Below are 22,842 nucleotides of genomic sequence, written 5' to 3' on the forward strand. Positions count from 1 at the left end.
CACACCCCACCCACGAGCCTTGGTGGCACAGTGGTGGCAACGGCAGCAGGTGCCTGTGCCACCCTTCTTGGAAACACCCCATACACACACACACACCCCCCTCCACACACACCTCCCCGCTCCCCGATACAGGCGGACAAATACGTTTCATCAGCGGCGACGGTGGCAGCGGCAGAGGTGCCGCGTCAAACAGGCTGGGGTGGTTTTGCAGGGGTGTGGTGGTGGGACCCGGCTGGGTTCGGAGCCCTGCTCTTGTGGGTAGGGGAATGCTGGGAATGCCGGGGAGGTAAAGGAGGAGGAGGGATGTCCCTAACAGGGTGGCCATGGGCTCTCCCGCAGGAACCTGCTTGCTTGTGGCACTGGGCTGCTGAACTTGGTGGGAACGATGGAGGTGGCCACAAGGCAGAATCTCGGGGAACTTGGGCTCCCAAGATGATTGAGTTAAAATTCCCCGTCCTATCACTTCACCAGGGCCTGAAAAGTCCCCTTGGAGAAAGGTTGTTTTCCAAAGGTGTGTCCAGAGAGAGCATCCCTCGCCATGTGGGCCAAGCCTGAGTGGCTGGGGCAGCCAGGGAGCGGGCTGAGGGACACAGAGTTTTACAGAGACCACCAGAAAGTGGAGTCCATATAGATGCTGGTGCTTTGGTGGGGGCTGATGTGGCCGTTCCCAAACCACAATGTGAATTCATGCATCTCCTTGGGATCTGGGTTGAGTGTCCTTTCATCCATCCCTTCCAGAGCTCCTCACCCCCGGTCTCAGGATGCCCTTCTTGTGGGATACCTCAAGGTGAGCTGTAGGTAACCAGGGTTTCCTCTGTTGGCCACAGTCGGGACTTTCCACTGATGCTCTCCCCAAGAAGTCGAGTGAGTTGAGGCTGGACCACCAGCACCCTTTGCCAGCCTTGGCTGTCCCCCAGCTTTCCTCAAAAAAAAACCAAGCTGGCGTGTGGTTAGGGTGACCTTGGTGGCTGTTCCCTCGGAGACAGCGCCTGGCCTTGTTCATCTTCCCGTTGCTCAACACCCCAGGGTGCCTCCCCGCCGTGCCGCGGTTAGGAAACGCTGGTGATAGCCCCATTACCTTTTGACCCACTCCCGAGCTCTCCCGTGCCCGTTCTGCTAATTACAGCTCACCTTTTCCAGGGGAACATGGGGCTGGTTCCACCTCCCACACCTTCTGGGGCTGCTGGCTGCCGGTGGGGACACACACCGCATCTTCCTAGTGCTCCCCTCGCCCCAGGCTGTTCCTCCAGCCCAGCGGAGCCTCCCATGACTAACAGGTTTTGAGATAATTGTTCCACTCCCTAATCTCATCTGCAGGAGATGCATGACATTGTTTTCGAAGTGCCATGAGCCATTTCCAGGGGCTCTGAGCCCATGAGGGATGTGATTCATCCACCCTGCTCCCACAGGTACTTAATCTTCTCCAAAACAGCGAGTCCTTCTTCCATGGCTATTATCTCCTTAGGAAACACCACCCAGGCGAGTGCCTGACAGGGAACTTTTGTCTGTTCAGCGCTGACAGACACTTGTGCCAGCACTTGCTTCCTCCTGCAGGCCACAGGCTGTGGTCCTTCCGGGGGAGCGGCTGTCCCAGGAGAGGGGCCCATGGGGCTGGGGTCCCCTTGGGCGTCACTGACAGGCTGGGTACCTCTACCATGGACCTACAAGCCCATGGGAAAGGGGATGCTGGAGATGTCCCTCGCTAACTAAGGCAGGTGGGGCTCCTTCTCTCCTGTGCTGTGACCTCAAAGAGCCCTTGGAGTGGGCAGGGGTCTGTCCTGCTTCACGGTGAAGATGTGGGACCCCACAGCCCGTCAGCATCGGGGGCCACAGACAGTTCAGGGGTGACAAAGACCATTAACTCTCACTTTGACCCCAAGCGTCTTGCAGAGGACAGTGATTCACTACTCCCAGCATCAAATATTTGTGCCCTGCCACTGAACTTGTGCTGTTCTACAGGTTCTGGTTGGACTTTGCAGGTGGAGCCAGAGCTCTCTGTTACCGTGTCCCCTTTCTTCTGCTGGGAAAGCAGATCCTCGGGTGACTGTGGTTCAGCTAAGCCAGGCTCAGCTCCAGGAAGACTTTCTTCTGATGTCCCCCTGACCCTTCCCCAAGCCCAGGGCATGGAAACCCAGTCTACCAAAGCCTAGCTTGGGGACACTTCCCATGGCATGGCCAACCTGAGCCACAGATGCTCAAGGAGCCACCTTGTGCTGGGATCTTCTCCTCCTTCTCCCCCCCAAAGACTTTCCACCCCTTGTTTCTCACTTCAGGCCATGACCAAGGACTTTTTTTGGAGGTTTTCCTTATGTTTTCCTTCTGTAAAACACAGGCAACCACCTGTGCCCATCATCCCGAGCATCTGATGCCACGTTGGGGGGGATGACTCTGAGATGCAGGCTTTGATCCTCCATCTGTAGGGAAGGGTTTGGATGATTGGCACTGCCCAAACCTCTCCCCAGCTCCTGGTGGGACCTCTTTGCTCCCAGGGTGCTGCAGCTGGAGCAGCTCCTTCAAGGAGCACTAGGGCTGCTCCCCAGGACAGCATCCAGCCGAGCTGAGCGCTGACCCGGGACCTGGCCCTGCAAGATCCCCTCAGCTCCAGGAAATTCCTGCCTCCGACTCGTTTTCTGCTGGTTGCACAGGAGCTCCAGGTGTTTACACAACACAGCGCCGCTTCCAGCCGCATCCGTGGCTTCGGGAGAGGTTTCACCTTCTGGGAAGCCGCTCCCCAGCCTGACCCGGAGCGTTTCCGCCCCGGTGAGGCCCCCGTGTCACCGCGCCCGCGCGGTTTCGACAGCCCCTTCATCCAGCAGGAGGGCTTTCTGCACCATGGGGTCTCCCAACGGGAGCTGCTTTTGGGCTGTGGGGACCTTGCTCCTTTGCTGTGGCTGGGAAGGGTCAGTGATGCTCCGAATTGCTGCTGGTGCCTCTAATGCTTCATACCCTGCACCCCACATCTCCTCCGGCACCTGCGCCAGGGTCGCTTTGCCAGCTCAGCATCACCCACACTCCCATCACCCATGCAGGGAATCTGCCTCAGTATTAGGGGATGGGGACAGGGGAAATGTGGCTCTCCCCTGGGCAGGAGACAGGTCCCGGGGCGGGGATCCAGCTAGGCTGTGCTCCAGGTGACATCCTGCCGCCTCTCTGCCCCCAGGGGAGAGGGCAGTAGGTCACAGCAGCTGTGACCTGGTTCCCATCCCACGCCTCCGTCCTGCTGGGAAAGGCAGTCGCAGAGTGGAGCGTGTCACCAGCCCCGGGTTGCTCAAGATTGCAGCCAGGAGGTAGAGGAGGAGTCCTCAGGCTGAGACAGGAGGAGGAATTTGGGAAGGGGGCCTGGGGAGATGATGGGGATGCTTCTGGAAGGTGGCCAGGGCTCATCGGCTCTCGCAAGGATCCCTGTGGATGGCTCCGACCTGGGAACACAAGAGAGGTTGTGCCGGCCCAGGTGGGAATCACACTTCTCATGCAAGGTGGTGGGATTTCAGGGCTGCCATGAGCCTGGGACCGTGGGTGGCACCCCCCCGAGCTCAGGGACAGCAGTGGAGACGTGCCCACGGGGCACTGGGAACCCACCTCGGAGCACAGGAGCAAAGAGGACCCCGCGCCGGGCCGGTCCCAGGCTGGCAGGGTGGGATGGAGGATGGGGACACACAACTTCCAGGCTCCATCCGGGGTGGGAGCGAGTCCCCGCTGTAAAACACCACTCGGAGTGACAGCAAGTGGAGCCGGGCTGGGCCCCGCTGTCCCCTGCTCACCCCCCCTCCCTCCCTGGAAGGGGTCAGGGCGAGATGGGGGCCAGGGCTGAGCGCTGGCGGGACAACCGAGCGCGGGGGGACAGGAGCCTGTCCCCGCCAGCCAGACAAACTGCCGGGACCAAGGACGCGTCTGTCACCGCACCAGGGACACGCAAGCGGCAGGACGGGGTGGGGAGCAGGATGTATCATCCCCCCCCCCCCGCCCCGGGTGCCGGAGGGTTGGGGGGGGGAAGGGGGCCGAAGGCCGGCCAGTGGCACCCACGGAGCCCCGCGGGGTGCGGGACACGAGGCGTCGCTGGGGGTGGCCGCGCCGTGCGCGTGGCCGCCATGCCCCCTCGTGGCAGCAGCGACACAGCTGGTGGCCACGGGCTGGCGGGGACAGGAGCCACGCAGGGGCTGAGCGCGCCACGGAGGCACCCGGCCAGGTCACCCCATCCCACCCGCAGGCTCCCCCTGGGGATGCAGCAGCCCAGCCCTGGCTCCACTGGGGATGCTGAGGCCACACGTGCCCCTGGGCAGCCACCAAACCTGTGAACCTACCTCAGCTCACATCCCACCACCCCATCTTCTTCTCCAGGGTGGGGGGGGGACATGTCTGCCCAGGGTGTTTCTGGCATAATCCACTTGCACCGTGGCCAAGCCAAGCACTTCAGGCGCCACTCAAGGGCAGCATGTGCCCAGGGCTGGGCCAAGAGTCCTGGAAATATCACCAAGGCTGTGAAGAAAAAAAAACAGCTGGGAAAAAATAAACAGGGTTGGTGGAGGCCACTGCGGAGGACACGACTGGCACGAGTGCTGCCAGACACCTTGGGGTGATGGGGGGAGGCATTCCCCAGTACCCTGCCTCAGTTTCCCCCAGTGACTCCTCAGGAGCAACAGGCCTGGGGCTGGCACATGTATGTCGGTGCTGCGGGTACCTGGGGCAGGCAGATCTTTTCCAACCCTTCCTCCACCAGAGCTGCTCAGGACTGCCTTCTGTGACCTCTTTGTCCTCATTTTAGGGACCCAGGACAAGCACATGGAGAGGAGGAGAGCCAGATCACGTCCTGGGGCACCTCTGGGACACCCCCCAGCTCGTGGCATGGCAGCCCCCTGTCCCCAAAGCCACGCAGGGGGCATTACAGGCACCTTGCAAGCTGGGGCGGGTTGGTGCTGCCCAGCTCCTCGGAGGCCACCAGCATGTCTAACCCCACAGGAGAGGGACAACCCCGGGCAGGGGCTAGTTGGGAGGAAGAAGCTGTCCTGCCCGATGGAGTTTTTCTTCATTCCTTGAAAGCCACAGAGACCTGCTGTGCGGGATTCAGGGCTGGAGGCAGCGCCGAGGTGGAGCTGCCGTGATGGATGATGACATGAGGTCGGTCCCAAACAGCTCTGCCATAGGTGATGGTGCCCAAAGCACTGCAGCGGGCAGAGGGGGGTGCTGGGAGGCTGTACCAACTCACCAACTCATCTAGCATGGGCTGGGAGCATCACAGCCAGTGCCCATGGTGGAGTTTAATCTGTGCCTGGGGTGACACAGGGCTGGAGGTGGCATGTTCCTGGCTGTCCCTCTCCAGGGCTCAGGGGGGACAGAGCGAGCTTGGCTGGCAGCATTTTCACCGTGAGGCAGGCTGGCTCTGCCAGGCACAGAGAGATGTGTCCAAGGCTTGCAGCTTGGCCAGGTTTTAGACAGGACAATGTTGCTGTTGTGCTGTGTGAACAATCCCACCTCAGCCACAGGTCCAGGTCTGTCTAAACTTCTCCAGAAGTTTCTAAGGGATTGATGAGGCTTGGGCTGGGACATGTACTTTACCTCACCACAGCCTTGGGCTTGAGCTGCAGCTCTCACCCTTGAGCATGCAGCCTTGAGTCTGGCAACAGCCCCCACTTCTCCTTCTGGCAGGGTGCCCCTGGGCATCCCTGTGCAGAGGGGATCATGCTGTCCCTGAGAGGGACGATGGTCCCTGCAAGCCATGGGGCTGGCTGTTGCAGCCACCGCTGCCCCGGGCAGCAGGAGGGATGCTGGCTTGGCCCAGGGTGGGTACCACATCACCCCAGCTGTTGCAGGCTCCTCAGGGGACACGCAGCTCCCTGGGGATGTTGCTGGCAGCACCCAGGTCCTGCTCAGGACCACAGTGATGGCTTCCCCAGGGCTGCAGAAGAGACCAGCACCCTGTTGCCCCTGCCACCACCCTCAGCATTGCTGGCTCCAGCCCACAGTGTTGAGAGCCTCCAGCAGCCCAGCCCAGCAGCGAGGTGACCTGGGTGCAGGGATGAGGGACACCAGCAGCGTGACAAGTCGCTTTATTGCTACAGCAGCCATGGCCCAGACCCAGGTCACCGAGAGGGTCTGGGTCCAGCCCCTTGACCCCTCCAATACTGTTGAGAAGCTGAACCCCACATCTCCATGTCTGAACCCCGAGTCTCTGTGTCCAGGCAGGGGCACTGAGCATCCTCCATCCCTGCCACCACGGAGCAGTGCTCCCATCCTGCTGTCCCCACCTCTGGGACCTGGAGGTCAGCAGGGCAAAGCAAGGCCAAGGGTGCAGAGCGTGTCAGTCCTGGAGCGGCAGCGGCTGCCACCATGTCCTTCCCCAGGGGCTGCTGGCGGTGGGGAGCAGCACGAGCCCCCTCAGCCCTCTCAAACCTCCATGCCAGGGGCCCTCCCCAGGCCCAGCGCCTGCACCAGATCGTCACTGAGCCCGCTCTTCAGCGTCCGTCTCACTGCGGGAAGAGGAGAGGGGGGCAGTGGCACTGCCTGCCCGGCCACGGTGCCCATGGCATGCAGGAGAGGGGAGGCAATGGGGTACAGCAGCAAGGTCTGATCTCCATAGGGGACATCAGGGGTGGCTGGTGGGGAAGGAGCCAGGCAGGACACGGGGACAAGGACACAGAGGTGAGACAGGGCATAGGGATGTAGATACAAAGATGGGACAGGGCATGGGGACGGGGCAGAGCTTGGGGACAGGGATGGGACTTACAGGACTTCCTATTGCCGCGGGACCTCCTGCGCTCCTTGTTGGCGCAGGGCCGGGGGTTGGCGTTGTGAGTCACCGATTTCACCAGCCGGTCCATGATTTCATCGGAAGCATCATCTGGGGAGCTGGGAACGTCTTCCTGGGCTGGAGAGCCCTGGGCCGGGGTGGTGTGCCCTGTCCCTGCGCAGGGACAATGGGGACACCGGCATGAGCCGTGACCAGGCAGCCAGGCACGCCTCCGCTGTCTCCACCACCCCGCTCCTACCTTGGCTGGCCCGACTGCGGCGGGCAGGGCCATCCGTGGGGGAGGTCAGCAGGCTCTTCATGCTCTCATGACCCGCTTCCATCTGCCTCTCAGGGCCAGTGGACACCACAGCAGGCGGCAAAGCAGCTTCGGCGATGCCAGAGAACTTCTCGGTCTGCAGTAGGAGGAGAGGGGGGGGTGTCAGGGACCTGGGGGAAGGGGGGCATCACCTTGGCAAGCCAGCCCAGCACCCCCATACCTCAGTGATGAGGCGGCCCCGGGTCTTGTTGCGCTCGCGGTGGGCGGCCCGTTTCTTCTGCTGCTGCAGGACCCGCTCCCGGCTGGTGCGGTACTCCAGGGCGAACTCCCGCAGCAGCTTGCAGATGGGCGTCACCTTCACGTCCCGCGCCACGCTGGCGGGGTACCCCAGGTACAGCAGGAAGGAGTGGAACCTGCAGGGACAGCGGTCACAGCCGGCCACCAGCGGGACCCCCCAGGGGTTCCCCTCACGTCCCCAGGAGACCTCAAGCCACCGACCTGTTGAGGACGCGCCTGTGAACCACCTTCAAGACCACAATGCGCTGGGTGCTGTCCTTCAGGAAGTCTGTCAGTTTGCTCTTCAGCACCGGCTTGGTCTCGTGCTTGGCAATCACTTTCAGGTTGTCCCAGGAGGCCCTGCACCTCCGCTCCAGCTGCACCAGGCTGTTGGCCAGCTCATCAAAGTCAACCTGGAGGAGTCAGACGTCAGCTCCGGGCTGTGCTGGTGGAGCTGGGCAGCTGTAGGACCCACCCTCTGGCCTTGCCCAGGTGTGGTCTTCCTTGCCTCACCTTGGCAGAGCGGGTGATGGAGGCGATCTCTGAGTAGAGGTCAGTGGTTTCTGGGAACTTCTCTACCACCATCTGGCAAAGGTGGTGGAGCAGGGACTGCCGGTGCACCGTGTCCTTCACTTCCGAGACCTTCTCCAGGTAGCCCAGCTCAAAGCCTCTGCTCTGAAACCCCAAAGGACTGAGCAGACCTCCGGTCTGCAGACCCACCAGGCCCCCACCAGCACCACCCAGCTCCAGACACCACCCCAGGCTTCTCACGGTCCCTCTTGGGTACCTGTGCACCGTGCCTGACCCGGTCTTGCAGTGCTCAAGACAGGCCACTTCCCCCCCACACCCTGCTCCTCTCACCTGGGAGCCGTTCAAGAAGTTGCCCATGGCCAACAGTGTGGCCAGGATGCACTTGAAGGTGTGATTTCTGGCCAGCTGCTCCATGCCCACCTTCAGATCAAAGAGTGGCTCTGCAATCTCCTGGGTGAGGACAGAGGCAGGTGAGACCCCCTTGGCCACCTTCTTCCTTGGGAGCTTCAGCATTTTCCCTGGCCCATGAGGACAACCACCTCATGGCCAACCCAAGCCCATGCTTGCCTTGGGGCCCTACAGCCTGTCCCCGGCCAGGACAGCACCTCCTGTACCTGGACATGGCTGGTCCCCACCAGGAACACGCTTGGCTCAGTGCTCAGCACCACTGGGGCTGGCAGTGGTGGGAGGGCAGAGGGCAGATGGACTACATGGCTCTGTACCTGCTCTAGGCTCTCATAGTCCAGCTTGAAGGCCCAGAGCTGGAGCCTGGCCGTGAGGTCGCTGATGGAAGACAGAGCGAGCAGGAACTGCTCTGCAGAGCCCAAGGGTACGTCAGGGTTGGCCAACTGGGCCTCCTGGATCTTCTGCTTCTCCTCCTCAGTCGGGACCATGGTCAGGATTTTCTGGAGCAGGCAGAGACGTGTGTCAGACCCCAGACGTGCCACTGTGAGATGTGTCGCCTCAGGGCTGGCATCACAGGTGCCATGGCATGGAGTCCTCCTGGCCAGGGGAAACGACCCACTTGATGACCTTCGAGGGGCTGAGCTTCTCTCACACTCACCTCAATCCCTTCCTTATTGACTGCAAACTCATCGAAGTTCAGCACAGCTGTCTTGATGATGTGCACGGGTGGCAGCACCGTGAGGCCAATATTGATGGCGTTGCTCCTCTTGGGATCCAGCACCACCACCACCTTCTTCCCATCGATAGCCTTCTGCAAAGAGGACAAGATGGGTGGGGACAGACAGGCAAAGGGCTCGCCTTCCCCAAAACCCTACAGGCAGGGGAAGCTGATCAGGGACCTGGTGGTGGGTCAAACTCACATGTTGCCCATCACCACCCTCACCAAGCCTCTGGGCGTGAAATGTGCAGGTTTGACCCACCACCAGGTCCCTGATCAGATGGGAACCCATCCTCAGCACAGTGTTGGGGGTGACAGTGCATGCCTTGGGTCCCCACAGGAACTAACAGCCTTCCTCCCACCCCTTGGCTGATGGTACCTTTGAAGCTGGCACTTCCTTTGACCGTGACTCGAAGAGATGCTCTAGTTTGGCAGTATTGACCTCAACATTCTGCAGGGTTGCCCACAGTGTCTCCTGGCCAAACCTGCCTGGCCCCACAGAGCCATGCAGCTGCTTCAGCTCCTTCCAGAAAAGCTTCACTGTCCTCTTCTTCTTGGCCTGGGAGGGACCATCTGTTGCTGAGGAGCCTGGCAGCCCTGGAGGTGGTGGGCAGCCAGGGACTGCAGGAGGTGGGGGTGGAGGTGGTGGGCAGCCGGGGACAGCAGGAGGTGGGGGTGGAGGTGGTGGGCAACCAGGGACTGCAGGAGGTGGGGGTGGAGGTGGGGGTGGAGGTGGTGGGCAGCCAGGGACAGCAGGAGGTGGAGGAGGAACTGTGAGAGCTCCAGCGCTCGTTGCTTCAATGCTAGGAGGGAGGAAGGAGCCATTGGCCACGGGCCCCGTGTCCAGGATGTCAAAGTCTTCTTCTTCCCCCAGATCGGTGAAGTCCAGGTCCTTGATCTTCAGCTGCACAGGGGTGGCCTCCAGGCGCTCCCACGTCAGCTCCACATCCTTCTTGATGGGCATCATCCCAGTGTTCTCCAGCTTCTGCTTGTGGGCCTCAGCATCTACGCCGGACACGGCACGTGCCAGCTTGGCATGGGCACTGGCCACCGGCCCGTCCAGAGTCCTGCCACAGGGCCGGGCACCCTCCTGCTCCCAGCTGCCACCTCCTGTGGCATCCACCTCCACCTCCCCCTGGACCAGGGAGGACGGTGGGATCTTGGAGAGGACCTTCTCTCTCCTTGGCTCCGAGGAGCCCTTGGCGTAGAGCATGTCCAGCATAAACTTGGTGTCGGAGGAGATGGTGCTGCAGGAGTCGGTGGTGTCTGGCTGGGCCAGGCTGGACCCTGCAGGGAGAGAGGGGAGGCTGGGTAGTCCTCTCGGAGGGGCTGGCACGTGGAGCTGGGGTCAGCTGGCACACCAGTGCTCCACGTGGGACAGAGAGGTACCACACAGCTCCACCGTGGCTCTGGGCGTTGTAGGTGTGGGCTGGGGACAGAGGGGACACTAATGACCACCCCAGGGACCCCGATGAGCCCAGAGTGGGGAGCATGCACCCTGGCACCACCTACTTATGTTGGGTGGCTCCACCCCAGGCGCGGGGGTGCCGCTGTCCTTGTCCCACGGGAGAGAGGTAGGACGCTCCAGCACAGCATCACCAAGGACATCAAGCCGTCCCTTGGCCATGGAAGAGATCTTCTCCTTCTGGGCTGCGGCCAGGTTCTCCAAGAAGCGAGCTCTGCAAGACAGGGGCAGACGTTGGCTGGGAGCGAGGGGGAGGGATGGGGACAATGGGCACACCACGCCATGCCACACCGCACAGCCAGCCCCACAGCACAGAAACCCCTGGCACTGGCCACCTCACATCAAGGACCTGGAGGCTTTGACCTCCTCCAAGCCCTAAAGAGAGACCAGCGATGCCACCACAGCTCAGGGACAGGAGCACCACGGCCCCACCAAAGGCTCGTGCCATCGGGGTGTCACCATCACCCATTGGTCCCAATGGACCCAGCACTCCTTGCCACCCTCATCCAAAAAGCTGCAAAACCCAGGAGGGGTCCCAGGCAGAGACCCGTGGGGACCCTCCTGCTCCTCATGCCCTGTGTGACTGGAGCCCAGATGCCTCCAGCAGGGCACCAGCCCGAGGAAGCGCATGCCTGGAGACACACGCATGCCTCTACTTACTCAAACCTCCTCAAAACAGGCTTGTCCCCATGCAAGGAGGGGTTATCCTCCTGCCTGAGGGAAAAGAGGGGTTAGCCCCCCCCCCCATTGCCAGCTGCCCCCTCCCCTGCACCCCAGGAGCTCATGCGTCCTGCACGCACCACATCTCTAGTGTGGGACCCTTGTCCTGCCATCACCCCACATCCCTGGGGAGCACAGAGAGCCCCAGCAAGTCCTCTCCTGCCTGGGTGCTGGTGGGGCTGGGCACTGTCTATCCCACCGGTACCACCCAGTTTTCCACCAGGATGGTGATGCCAGCTCCATGGTGGGCTGTACCACCCCCAGAGGGGACAATTCACCCCAGGGTGGGGGGGATCAGAGGAGGGATGAGAGGGTGCTGTGACCCCATGGGAGGTGCTGGCGCTGAAGGGGAGCAGATCGAGGTCCCGCAGGCAGAGCTTGAAGGATGGGGGGCAGCAAGGTGGGCGCAAGGAGCATCGCGCCGGGAGGGAGGGAGCACACGCATGCAGAGCCCGGGCACTTACCATTCAGGGGCAGCTTGGTGCAGCCTGCAAAAGGAAAGATAGAAAGAGTGGGCAGAGGAGAGGGCAAGCGTGGAAAACGAGGAGGAGCAAGGAGGAGCAGGAGCAGAGCCAAGTGCGCCTGAAGGATGCCCTGGAGCCCCTGGTCGGACCCTCTCTGATGCCCCCAAACCCTCTCCCCCACAACACCTCTCTCCAGTCCCAGTGCCTGCCCAGACCCTCTTTCTCCACGCTGCCCCACAGCCACAAGGGACCCCCCCCCACACTCATCCTCTCCTGGCTACTTACTTGTAGACGCTGCGCTCGCCTGGGCCCGGGGGCTGCTCCTTCTCAGTGGGGGGGCAGGCCAGGGCCAGCCGCACGCTGCTGCAGGCGCTGCCAGGGCTGGGGCTGAAAGATGGGGTGATGGGGATCAAGGGTGGGTCCCACAGCGCTGCCCCCGCCCCAGCCCCGGCACTTACGCTGCTGGGCTGCTCGGTGCAGGGACAGCTGGGGTGTCCTCAGTGGGTGGCTCCTTGGGGGTGCTGGGGGACCCCAGCAGTGGCTGGGCATCAGGGCTGGGCTCCGGGCAGCTGCCCTGGGATCGCCACCCGCGTCGTCCGTCGTCCGTCCTCCTCCGCTCCTTGCGTCCTCCCGCGGGCGGCTCTTCCAGGCCATCCTCCAGCTTGAGAGCACTCTGCAGAGGGGCCAGGGGGACATGGCACCAGGCACAGCCCCCCCCTGCCACCCCAGGACGTGGCACGTGGCCCCACTCACCTCATAGAGCATGAACTGCTGCTTCAAGTCGAGGTCGGTGCCCTTGCTGCCCAGGTACTGCTGGACCACCCGCTCCATGCCCTGCTGCTCCAGGCAGTCCGTCACGTCGTAGAAGGTGTCTTGGTCTGGGAGAGCCGCCAGCGTCTGAGCAGGACGGGAGGGACACTGCTGGGACCCAGGCTGAGCCCCACCAGCACGGTGTCACAAGGACATGCTGCCACCCCCCTGGGACCTTGTTGATCAGTGTCATGGCGAACACCAGCAGCTCCGTGTCAGCCCCGTTGCGTTGCTCCAGGATGGACATCAGGTTGGACCATGGGCACGTGCCTGAGAAAAGCCACACACAAAGGTGACAGGCGGGCCATGGCTGGGGAGGGGACACACTGCTTCCCAGCAAGGACCTCTGGGTCTGCACCCACCTCTTGCCTGGTCCACGGTGTTGACAGCAAGGATGAGGAGCAGGGCATTGGGCTCCGTGTACTCCACGAACACCAGCAGCAGCTTCAGCGCCATCTTCACCACCAAGCGAAACTGGGAAAGGGATGGCAGTGGCTGCACCTGTGCCCTGGGGCTGGGGGCTTTGTTGTGGCAGCAGGGACCAGCCCCCAGCTGTGATGCTGATGGCCAAGGTGGGGGGATCCTCATAGTCAAGCTCCATGCCCAGGAGCAAGAACATCCCATCACATTGGGACAAGGAGCTCTGAGGACCCCATGTGACTTCCAGGTGGGTGGGAGTGGGACTGACCACACCCAAAAGCACCAAGCCTGAAGGCAGAGGGTGGGGTAAAGCATAGTGGGGAGGGCAGACCCTCAAGGGCAGCAGGGGGGGCTTACCGGGCTTCCTGACAGCGTGTAGAGCCACTGGACCGTCTCATTGTGGTTGATGACACCCAGCATCCCGTCCACAAAGAGCATGATCTGGCTCAAGGCTGCAAGGCAGAGAGTGGGTAGGGTGACAGCAGGGGTGTGGCAGGCAGGGTGACAGCAGGGCATCACCATAACAAGGACAACGTCTGGCAGCTGCCCTCAAGGTAGCCTGGGCAGACTTGTCCACTCACACCCCCCACCCTGAGTGCCAGCTGCACCCATCCCCCCAGGAGACACCCACCCCGCAGGATGTAGTTCTGGTAGTTCTGGTCGGCCTCTGCCCCCACTTTGATCAGACACGTCAACCCCTCCAGGTTCACGAACTCCGGCACCAGGTCCTTGTCCTCCTGTGAGGTGAAGACCAGGCGTTACCACAGCGTGGGGAGCCAGAGGGGTGCAGCCAGCTCCCCCCCTGCCCCAACCCTCCCGCTGGCATCACCGTACCTGGAAGAGCTGCTTGAGGGAAAAGAGGGATCGCCGCAGCTCCGGCCCCTGGGAGTTGTACAGCTTCTCTGGAAGGAAAGGACAGGAGAGATGCGGCACAATGATGCTGAACCGGGGCTCTGAGACACTCCCAGCTGCCTGGGAAAATCCAGCATCCTGGGAAGATCCAGCATCCTGGGAAAACCCAGCATCCTGCTCAGGCCTTGCGCTGTCACTGCAGGATGCCGGCTCTGCCAGGCTGTCAGACACTCTGTGGAAGCAGCTGTGGCTCCACAACTGGTTATTTCAGCCCTGCCACCTCCCTGTTTCCTTTTTTTCTTGTCTTTTTTTTTGTGTGTGGCATAAATATCTCTTCTGGTTTCCTGCAGAGAGTACAAACAGGAACATGTTTGAGCTACTTTTAGCCGTCCCTCCTCAAGCACAGCTCCGTCCCAGAGCCCCCAGGAGCTCGGTGGCTTCAGTGGGCTGGGAAGGATGGCAGCGTGATGCCAGCTGCTCGGGGACAACAGGACAGTCACTGGGCTGGAGGCTGGCTGGCTGGACACTACAGCTGGGGCAAGGGGAAGCTGAAAAGCCCTGCTCCAATGAGCCAAGGCCAAAGGCATCAGGAGCCAGCGCTTCCTGCATCACAGACCAAGTTATCCAAGCATCCTGGGGTACATGGGCCAGGCTTTGAGCTGTGACACACTGTGTGAGGAGTCCCCCCGCCACGCCGACCGGGGTTCTGTAAAACACCATGTCCCACCACCCTCCTCCCCTCCCTTATTGGCTTGTCAGAGCAGCTGAGACGGAAAGCAGAGCAGCCTGGAGCTCAGTCAGAGCCTGGGAACTGCAGGCAAAGGGCACGAGCCTGACCCCGGCCTTCCTGTGGGGAGAGGGCTCTGTGCCGTGCCCCTTCCCGCGCGGCTCGGGGAGCCGATGCCCGGCTGGCCTTGCCCTGCTCAGCACCTCTTTTCCTCATCCCACTACGGAGAAAAGAAGGCTGGAGACTCCCAAATATGTCACAGGATCCCCAAAGCCGTGGCAATGCTTTCTGCCCAGCTAGAGCTACCAGTTCCATCTCCAAAGCTTAGAGCTCATCCCAATGACCTGGAGTGTCCCCAGTGGGTTCCCAGCTGAAAAGCCAAAAGTCTCTGCCTATGGACCCAGCGGGTCCCCACCAGCCCTGTGGGGACCATTCCCCCACCTCTGGGAGGGGTTACAGAGACAGGGCAGCCCCGGGCTGTATCGCTCCATATCTCCATGGTGAAAAGCCCAGCCAAAACCCAGCATGGAGACCAAACCCCCAGCGTGTCCAGGAGGCTGAGGCACCAGCAGCCCCGACTCACCGATAATGGCGTGGACTCGGACGGAGAGCTGCGTGCGCAGGATCAGCGTTGGCCGTCTCCCCTTCCTAGAGGGGGGGTGTGTGGGGGAGAACAACACATGAGCACCTGCAGCAGGACCACCTGCAGCAGGACCACCTGCAGCAGGACCACCGTGGCTGCCAGTCCCTCACCCGCAGCCGCTGGGGCTCACGTGTGTGTGTGGGGTCCCAACATCCCACCCCTGCATGGCTCGGGCACCCCACATGCCTCACCTGACCTCCTCATAGAAACCCTCCAGATCATCTTTCTGCTCCAGCAGGGACAAGTCGAGGTCCAGGTAGTGTCCCGAAGGCGAGACCTGCAGCGTGCAGTCTTCCAGCTGGGGATGCAGACAGCCCAGCTGAGCCCCCATGGCCCCCACAGCCCTCCCGGATGATGCAGCACCCCCGGGTCACCCTCCCACCCACATCAAACCCGCCAGGCAGCTGCATCCCGCAGCAGGGTGGCAGGTCCCACCCTCTCCCCTGGCACCCTGACCCCAGCCTGGTAGGTGACTGGGAAAAACACAGAGCCCCAGGCTGGGGAAAGGCAGAGCAAGGGCGGCCCCGCTCCTGCAGGCTTTTTGGCAAGCCCTTGGTCAGGAGCCACTGCAAGAGGCTGATCCACCTCCTCAGGCTCCCCCCTTCAGCAGGGTGTGACCAGGGCAGGATCCATCTTCTCCCAGGGTGGATGAATCGCCTCTGCCTGCGGGCACTGGGTCTGTGGGGAACTGCCAAGGCACCCAGCCTGGGTAGAGACACCCCAAAGCAGGGCAGAGCCTACAGGGACATTCCCCTCCAGCTCAGTCTGCTGCCACATGGCATCTTCCAGCAGGACAGGGAAAAACACAGCCTGGGGCGTGGGCATCCCCCCCAAAGTCCACGTACAGCATCCCAGCCAGCAGGCACGGCACCCAGAGGTGCTCCAGGCACAGCACCCACAAAGCCCCAGAGCCTCCTGGGACCCAGCAGCACCCCACAGCACCCAGGCAGGTCTCCTGGGGGGAGCAAATTGCGAGTAACCCTATTATTGGGCTTTATATAAAACCCTTCCCCAGGGCAGGCCAGTGACCCACTGCCACACTGGGTACAGCTCCTACCTCTCCCTGAGGGTGCTTTCCACGAAAGCCCCATCTCCTGGAGTCCTGGGATTGTGCAAGAGCTCAACCACACGGCTTCACCGTGCGTGGGGCGTTAAAACCAGAGGGCAAAGGAAAAACATTGCCACGTGCATTCAAATAATTACCTTGACTAATGGGCCACTGGGCAGGGCTCTGTCGTTGGGCTGGACGTGGTCGTTAGGGTGTCAGTGTCTCACTCCACCTCCCGTGGGTGCTGGCCGTGCCAGCCAGCCATGGCAACTTGTGCCAAACACAGGCTGCTGGCACCAGGCTCTTGGCCACCAGTTCTGCCTCCACTGTGAGGATCATTAAGGCTGACACCCCCCCACACCCCCTCCAGGGTTTGCTTGCTGGGGAAAGCTTTAATTCCTGCACTGGGAAAGGGCTCTCCTGGGAATCCCTGCCTCCTCCTGGGAGTGGGAGACCTCTCCTGCATCCTCCTGGGCATCCCTGCATCCTCCTGGGCATCCCTCCATCCTCCTGGGCATCCCTCCATCCTCCCGGGCATCCTCCCAGACATCTCTGCATCCTCCCTGGTATCCCTGCATCCTTCCTGGTATCCTCCCAGGCATTCCTGCATCCTTGTGGGCATGGAAGATCTCTCCTGCACCTTCCTGGGGAAAAGAAGCCACAAGAGACCCTTTCTGCTTCCCTCCATCCTCCTGGGCATCCCCACAGGCATCCTCCCAGGCATTCAAACACAGCGAAGAGCCACTCACAGCTCCAGCACTAAAGCTTTGCCTTCTCTGGGCTGCCAGAGCCCCAGCAAACCAGAGTTAACACCCCCAGCTCCTTCCGGGGCTGGTGACATGTCCCAGCTGGTGGGGGAGGCCGAACCCCTGGGCTGTGACCCCGGGCATTTCCCATGTGAGAGCTTGGCAGCACTCCCCACCAGGGATGCTCCGAGCGCCGGGCCCGGGGGTAGCTGTGACCCCCCCTGGCAGTCACCAGCCCCCAGGGACGGATGGGCTGTCCCAGGCTCACACTGCCCTGCCAAAACCCTGGGGCAGCACTTCCGCACCAGAGAGCACTGACTGCCCCACAGAGTTGCTCCCGAGCCCTCCCATGAGGTTCTGACCCATGTAGGATCCAAGTCCAGACCTCAGGGCCACGCTGATGGGGGTGACACGTTGGAGCCAGGGGGTATGGACAGATCCCAGCGCAGGGCAGCTGTGAAACAACCATCTCCAGCCTGCAGAGCCATCCGAAAATGAGCTGGGCTTGGAGGGCATGGGGACTTGCAGGCAAAGTGGGAGAGCACTGTCCCACGCTCACACCTCCAGCCCGTGGCTCCTGGGTGCCCCAGGCACCCCATGACAGCACTGGTGTCATCCATCCACCCTGGGCTGGATGGGAAAGGAGGAAGCACACGGATGTCCCTGATCACACACTCGGCTTCGAAGCTCAGAAAGGACACAAGCACCAAGCCAAGAAAAGACAGATAGTCCAGACAGCCCCAGAGCAGCCCTGCCCCCTCCCCGAACTGTGGGGGAATTATCCTCCCCACACAGCATCCTATCTTCCTGCTCCACTCCCACGCCGGAGGATGCTCCACGGCCGGGCACTGAATATCCTCTTTATCTGCCAGTGGAGGAAACACTTTTCCCCCCACCTCTAACACTCTCATTGCAGCAACCACAGTTTCCCAACATTGCCACAGCCCTTTTCTAGAGGGCTATGGGGAAACCATAGCAAAAATTGTATTGTTATCTCCAGCCGAGGAGCATTTAAAGGCACCGATGGGTCAGAAGCAGCTGGCATCACAAGCCTCTGCTCACCCTCCCAAAACACATGGATGGATGGATCCAAGACACACGGATGGATGGTGTGGAGCAGGAGTAATGCCAGCAACCAAGCAGGGTCACCGTGATTCGGTTTCAGGGCTACGAGGGGTGTTTATTGCTGGGTCGCTACCTCCTGCCAGCTCCTGCCTGATGGATGGCAGCAAGTGGATGGGAGCACTGCCACTGCCTTATCACTGGGGGGGGGGAATAACTAAATGCTCAGGCCAGGAGGGATGTCTGGAGGTGACCCACACACACGTCCCTCTCGAAGCTCGCCAGCCAGGCTCACTGCTCACTGAGACCCCTCGTTTCCCAGCACTGGTACCCCAGTCCTGGCAAGTGGTCAGCCATGGCACCAACACCCATTCCCAGCTCCTGCCCCAGGACCACACCAGGAGCCAAGGAGAGCCCAAGGCTGCTGAACACCAACAATCCAGCTCCAAGCATTCATCAAGAAGCCAACAGAGGAGTATGACCCCCACCTCACCACTTTTGTGCCTGGTAAAAGAGGGGAAAAGACCCCTGGTGAAGCCCCACCCCCACTCCCCCACCTCCTTGAGCCAGTTAGGAACCAGAGGATGAGGAAAGCCAGTGGGATGGGCTTCACACCAAGGTCACCCCAGCAGCTCGCCTCTATCAAGTCCGAGCGGAAGGGTGAACTCATGGCACAGAGGCCAGTGAGCTGTTTGCTCTTCCCCAGGTTTCCGGGGGGAGGAAGGGGAATGCAAAGCTCCAGTGTGTTGGGTTTTGCAATTGTTTGGAAGAAATCCCTAGATTGAGAGGTGAGATAGTACTGGGTGGGGGGTGGGGGGGGGGCAAGGGAGTGCAGTGGCCTTTGGGGACAGCCAAATAAACACAAGATAAATCTGCCCTAAAAAAATCCTGCCTGCGGTTCAGGAGGCTCAGAACCCCTCCCTGCCCAGGGAGAGCATCACCCAAGGGTACTGGGAAAATGCTGGAAAGCAGGAGAAGATAAGTATCGGGCTGGAGCTGAACAATGCGGCGGCAAACAAAGCGGGAAGGTATTTTCAAGCACAAACACGCCTTCCGGAGAGCATGAAAAAGCCATCAGAGCCCAGCTCAGGGGAGAGGAAGCGCTGAGGGTGTCACAGGGCAGGACAGGCTGTTCGAGGCAGCGGTGCCTGCGTGAGAAGCCTCCTGTTCATCATCTCCAGGCTGCTCCCAGCTCGGGGAGCAGCTCTGCTGCGCGCAGGGAGGGCAGGATGCGGCCAGTGCCCCACGGCAGCTCCTCTCCTGGGTGCTTGCAGCTTGGTCTGAGGATGACACAGGCTGCTCCCCCAGCCCAGCTCCACACTGGTCATTGCACCCTCCTCCCGAAGCTTGGCAGCTCTGGGCATCCTGCCCAGCGCATGTCACCTCGGGACAAACCTGGCACCGGGCATCCCCAGCTGAAGTTTTTTCCAGCCAGTTCCTTGGGAAAAATCTGACTGCTCAGTTACTAATTTTAGGGCAGTGAGGAATGGAGCTGAGCACTACCTGGCACAAGGGGCACCGAGGGAAGTTTTGGCTGGTCGTGCCAGGGTAATGACATCTACATGGCTCTGGGGTGCCAGCTCTGGACTGAGCTGGGTGGTTTGGGAGGCCGCAGGGTACAAATCCTGCTGAGGGAGGCTCCTGACACTCAAGACACCGGCCAGGATTGAGCTCCATGTAACCAAGGCAGCACGGTTTACAAGCTACATAACCTATATAAACCAGGAATGTGATTTATGAGCCCAGAGCAGGGTCCCAGAGCTTGATTTTGGCATGGGGCAATGCAGAGAAGCTACAGAAAAAAGTCACCCAGAGCTGGGCTTAGGCAGGGAACAGAGCCTAAACCCCAGGCTTGACACACCTGTGCTGGGCATGGGACCTCCTCACAGTGCTCCTGCCCTCGGAAAGGCCGTGTCCAGCCCCTGTGCACCCCGGGGCTGGCGGTGCCGTTACCGGCGGCTCCTGCCCGAGGAGGAGAGCACACGCCTGACATTTGAGTTCCCTCCATTCGTCATGTCTCGGGGCTGTTTGTTCCCAAACAAACTCCATTTAGTCACCACCTAAAAATCCCATGACGACGATGACATGAGACACTGCTGCTCTGCTCCAAGAAGGATGAAAAGGGGGGATAAAAGGGAGGGTTTTCTGGTGCAGACAAAGGTCTCACAGCCATCCGTCCCCCCCCCGCCTCAGGCAGACCGGCAAGCTCAGGGCCAGGCACACTGAGCCGATTTCCCCTTCCTGCGTTGCCCTGGCTCTCCCGTCCCGGTCCTGCTCTGTGCAGGACACACTCCTCCTGCCTGCCCTGGAGAAGCCTCTGGTGCCTACAACCCTGCGGTGCCACTGCCCAAACTCTGCTGGGTTCTGCATCCACAAGGAGGAAAACGTGCTGTGAAGGATGCTCCGAAAGCATCATGCCAAATGAAGATACCCAGGAGGGTGGGTCCCCCACTCTCCCAGCCTGGATGGGGTCTGAGGGCGCACACAAGCAAAGACATCAGTGTGTCTTGCGAGGAAGCCTCCTGCCTCCTCCCTCGCCGAGGAAATGGCTCAGCACGCATTTCCGCGCCACGCTCCGGCGGCAAAACTGCCCCCGAAGCAGAGGAGCGAGGGGCCGGCGGCCTTCGCGCCCCACCGTCGCCTCCCAGCTGCAGCGAGCGGGGGGATGCCGGCCGTGCCCCCGGCCTTAGGCAGCCGCCGGTGCGCTCCCCGTCCAGGCTCAGCCCCGCTCCCGGTAGCCCGAGGAGGCGGAAGGGAGATGCCGGGTGGGGTGCACGCTGCCCGGCTCGGCCCCGACAACGAGGGGATGTCCCCGTCCCGCTTCCCCCTGCCCGGGTTCCTGCCTGCGCTGAGCAAGCACATCCTCTTCCTACACGCCGACTCATCCGGGGCCGGGCGAGAGCCCTGGCATCACCCGTGGGGTAGGGGGAGGCTCACGTATCCCGTGTGACTCAAACCGGGAGCGCTGCCCGGGGGACACACCACCCTGCCCCGCACTCCCCCGCTCCTCCCAGCCGATCATCTCCCCCCCCACCCCGATCCCCCCGATCCCCGCACGGTGCTTTCCCCGCCCGGCCCCCGCTCCCCCCTCACCGGCAGCGGGGCGTCGAGCAGGCGGTGTAGGGCGGGCAGCTGCGCGCTCAGGGCCAGCGCCTCCGCCACAGCGTAAACCGGAGCTCGCCGCGGCTCCGGGAAGCTGCCGCAGCCGAAGGGGTCCGCGTCCTCCAGGTACTGCACCCGGCACGGCACCGCCGCCTCCGCCATGGCAGCCCCCGCGGCCGCTGCGCCCGGGCTGAAGCCAGCGGGGGCCACGTCCGCCGGGCCCCGCCCCGCCACAGGCTGCGCCCCGTTACTGACCACGCCCGATCCGGAGTCACGCCCTGTTCCGGGTCACGCCTCCCGGGGTCCCGGCGCCCTCCCGCGGGGGTACCCGGGGCTGCGTCGCGCCCCGGAGGGATGCTCGGCTGGGACGCTCCGGTGCCAGGGATGCACCAGGGCCCGGCGGGGTTCCGGGCCGCCCCCGGGTGCAGGGTGGGGCCGCTCGGCACCGGGAAGTGGAGCCCGGGCTGGAAGGGAACTCCCCGGTCTGGGGCTGGGGGAAGCGGCGGAGGGAGGACCTGGGCAGCCCGGAGCCAGGGGTGCAGCCGAACCGCCCCAGCAGTGGGGCAAAGGCTCCGAGGCCAGTGTTGATGCTAACGAAGGCGTGATGCATCCAGAGTACCGAGGCTAATGAGGGTGTCTGGGAGGCATCGCGCAGGGTTCATTGTCATGGCTATGGAGGCCCGTAAAGGAGCACAAAAAGGCAAGCCAGGACCCCTGGGGGGATCCAAGGCGTGGAGCTGGGGACACAGCAAGGTCTCAGCGCTTCTGGACTTCAGTGTGAAGAACAACCCAGCAAGGCAAAGGCTCCCAGCTGTGTCCCCATGAAGGTCTCTGCCAGCATCCCCTCTTTCCCCCTGCTAGGTGGCATCCCCACTCCATGGGCTGCCCGGAGCTGGAGCGTCTGTGCTGAGCTGCCCCCACTGTGCCCACAGTTTGGTGCCACTGGGAGCAGGGGGAAGGCTCCGGGTCCTCTGGTTCCTCGTGCTGGGCTGTGGTTCAAGGCAAACTGAAAGTGAACTGGCTTTGGCAGAAACAGAACCTCCCAGGCAGCGGCACAGACCAGGCTGTGGCGCAACCAGCCCGGGGGAGGCAAAGCTGGGCTTTAATTACACCTTGGACAACTCAAAAGTGGAGCAGGGAGGCAGCTTCCCAGCCCCAGCCCTCAGGAGACCGTTTCTGAGCTGCCTTTCCAGGCCGGAGCCGGTGGCAGGGTGGCTGCAGCCCGCTGTGTGTCTGTGCTGGGTCAGAGAGGCTGGGAGAGGTGATGCTGCCAGGGCTGCTGGGGACCCATCCTGCAGGTGAATCCCCTCTGCAAGCTGGCTCTGCCTGGGGCTTGGCATCCAAAGGTGCCCATGCCATAGTCATGAGCCAGAGGGCTCAGCCCAGACAAGGTGACCCTCTGCCCTGGCTCCAGAGACATGGACACAGCTCCAAGCTGGGTCTCCGTGAAGGTCTCAGCCAGCATGCCTTCTTTCCCCCTGCCAGGTGGCATCCCCACTCCATGGGTCACCTGGGTATCCCACACTGCCCACACAGGGAGACGGGGCCCTGGGAACCATGGGGATGTGTGAAATGGGGCACCTCCTGTGCAGAGGGGATGGCCCAGGGTCAGTGGGCAAGTGGGAGCCTGAGGTGTCTGAGAAGGGCTGGAGAGATGGGGGGGAACCCAGGAACTATGGGGTCCCCCCTGGGGTGCTCCCCAGCTGGTGCTCAGGCAGTGCTGGGGATGGGTGCTCTCAGATGGCAGCAGAATGGGGATTGGGTGGGGTGGGGGACTGGGGATCTGGTGGCTGCAGGAGACTGAGCCAGGGTGAGGGGATTTGGGGAGAGCAGGGGCACTGGGGGAGGACAT

General features: G+C 62.1%; 1 protein-coding gene across 3 annotated transcripts; it reads right to left on the bottom strand.

Annotated features, from left to right (window-relative positions):
- Positions 1–6,035: 6,035 nt before the first annotated feature.
- Positions 6,036–21,197, bottom strand: FHOD1 (formin homology 2 domain containing 1). 3 transcript variants are annotated; one of them, XM_084269970.1, is made up of 25 exons: positions 20,982–21,194; positions 15,224–15,330; positions 14,973–15,037; positions 13,645–13,712; positions 13,442–13,547; positions 13,168–13,262; positions 12,753–12,864; positions 12,566–12,660; positions 12,334–12,477; positions 12,039–12,253; positions 11,866–11,967; positions 11,581–11,604; positions 11,057–11,110; positions 10,444–10,610; positions 10,103–10,218; positions 9,311–9,490; positions 8,872–9,024; positions 8,531–8,713; positions 8,139–8,258; positions 7,791–7,952; positions 7,500–7,690; positions 7,222–7,414; positions 6,984–7,137; positions 6,722–6,898; positions 6,036–6,464 (listed from the first exon to the last, which is right to left on the bottom strand). In XM_084269970.1, the coding sequence occupies exons 1-25, from the start codon at positions 21,150–21,152 to the stop codon at positions 6,382–6,384; spliced, it is 3,237 nt and encodes a 1,078-aa protein (XP_084126096.1). In that variant the 5' UTR covers positions 21,153–21,194; the 3' UTR covers positions 6,036–6,381. The 3 variants fall into 3 exon arrangements, with proteins under 3 accessions (XP_084126096.1, XP_084126094.1, XP_084126095.1); XM_084269968.1 differs by having other exon boundaries at positions 9,311–10,218; positions 20,982–21,197; XM_084269969.1 differs by lacking the exons at positions 11,057–11,110; positions 11,581–11,604 and having other exon boundaries at positions 9,311–10,218; positions 20,982–21,196.
- Between the last annotated feature and the right edge of the window lie 1,645 nt (positions 21,198–22,842).

Source organism: Gallinula chloropus (genome assembly GCF_964237585.1).
Source record: "Gallinula chloropus genome assembly, chromosome: 13".
Lineage (NCBI taxonomy): Eukaryota > Metazoa > Chordata > Aves > Gruiformes > Rallidae > Gallinula > Gallinula chloropus.

What these genes read in the sequence shown, in the direction of transcription:
- FHOD1 (XM_084269968.1), bottom strand. Translation starts at nt 21,152, where the DNA reads ATGGCGGAGGCGGCGGTGCCGTGCCGGGTGCAGTACCTGGAGGACGCG. An exon ending in ACTTCTTGAACGGCTCCCAG is followed by an intron (nt 7,953 to 8,138) that starts GTGAGAGGAGCA and finishes TTGGGGTTTCAG; the next exon opens with AGCAGAGGCTTTGAGCTGGG. An exon ending in CCGCAGTCGGGCCAGCCAAG is followed by an intron (nt 6,899 to 6,983) that starts GTAGGAGCGGGG and finishes GTCCCTGCGCAG; the next exon opens with GGACAGGGCACACCACCCCG.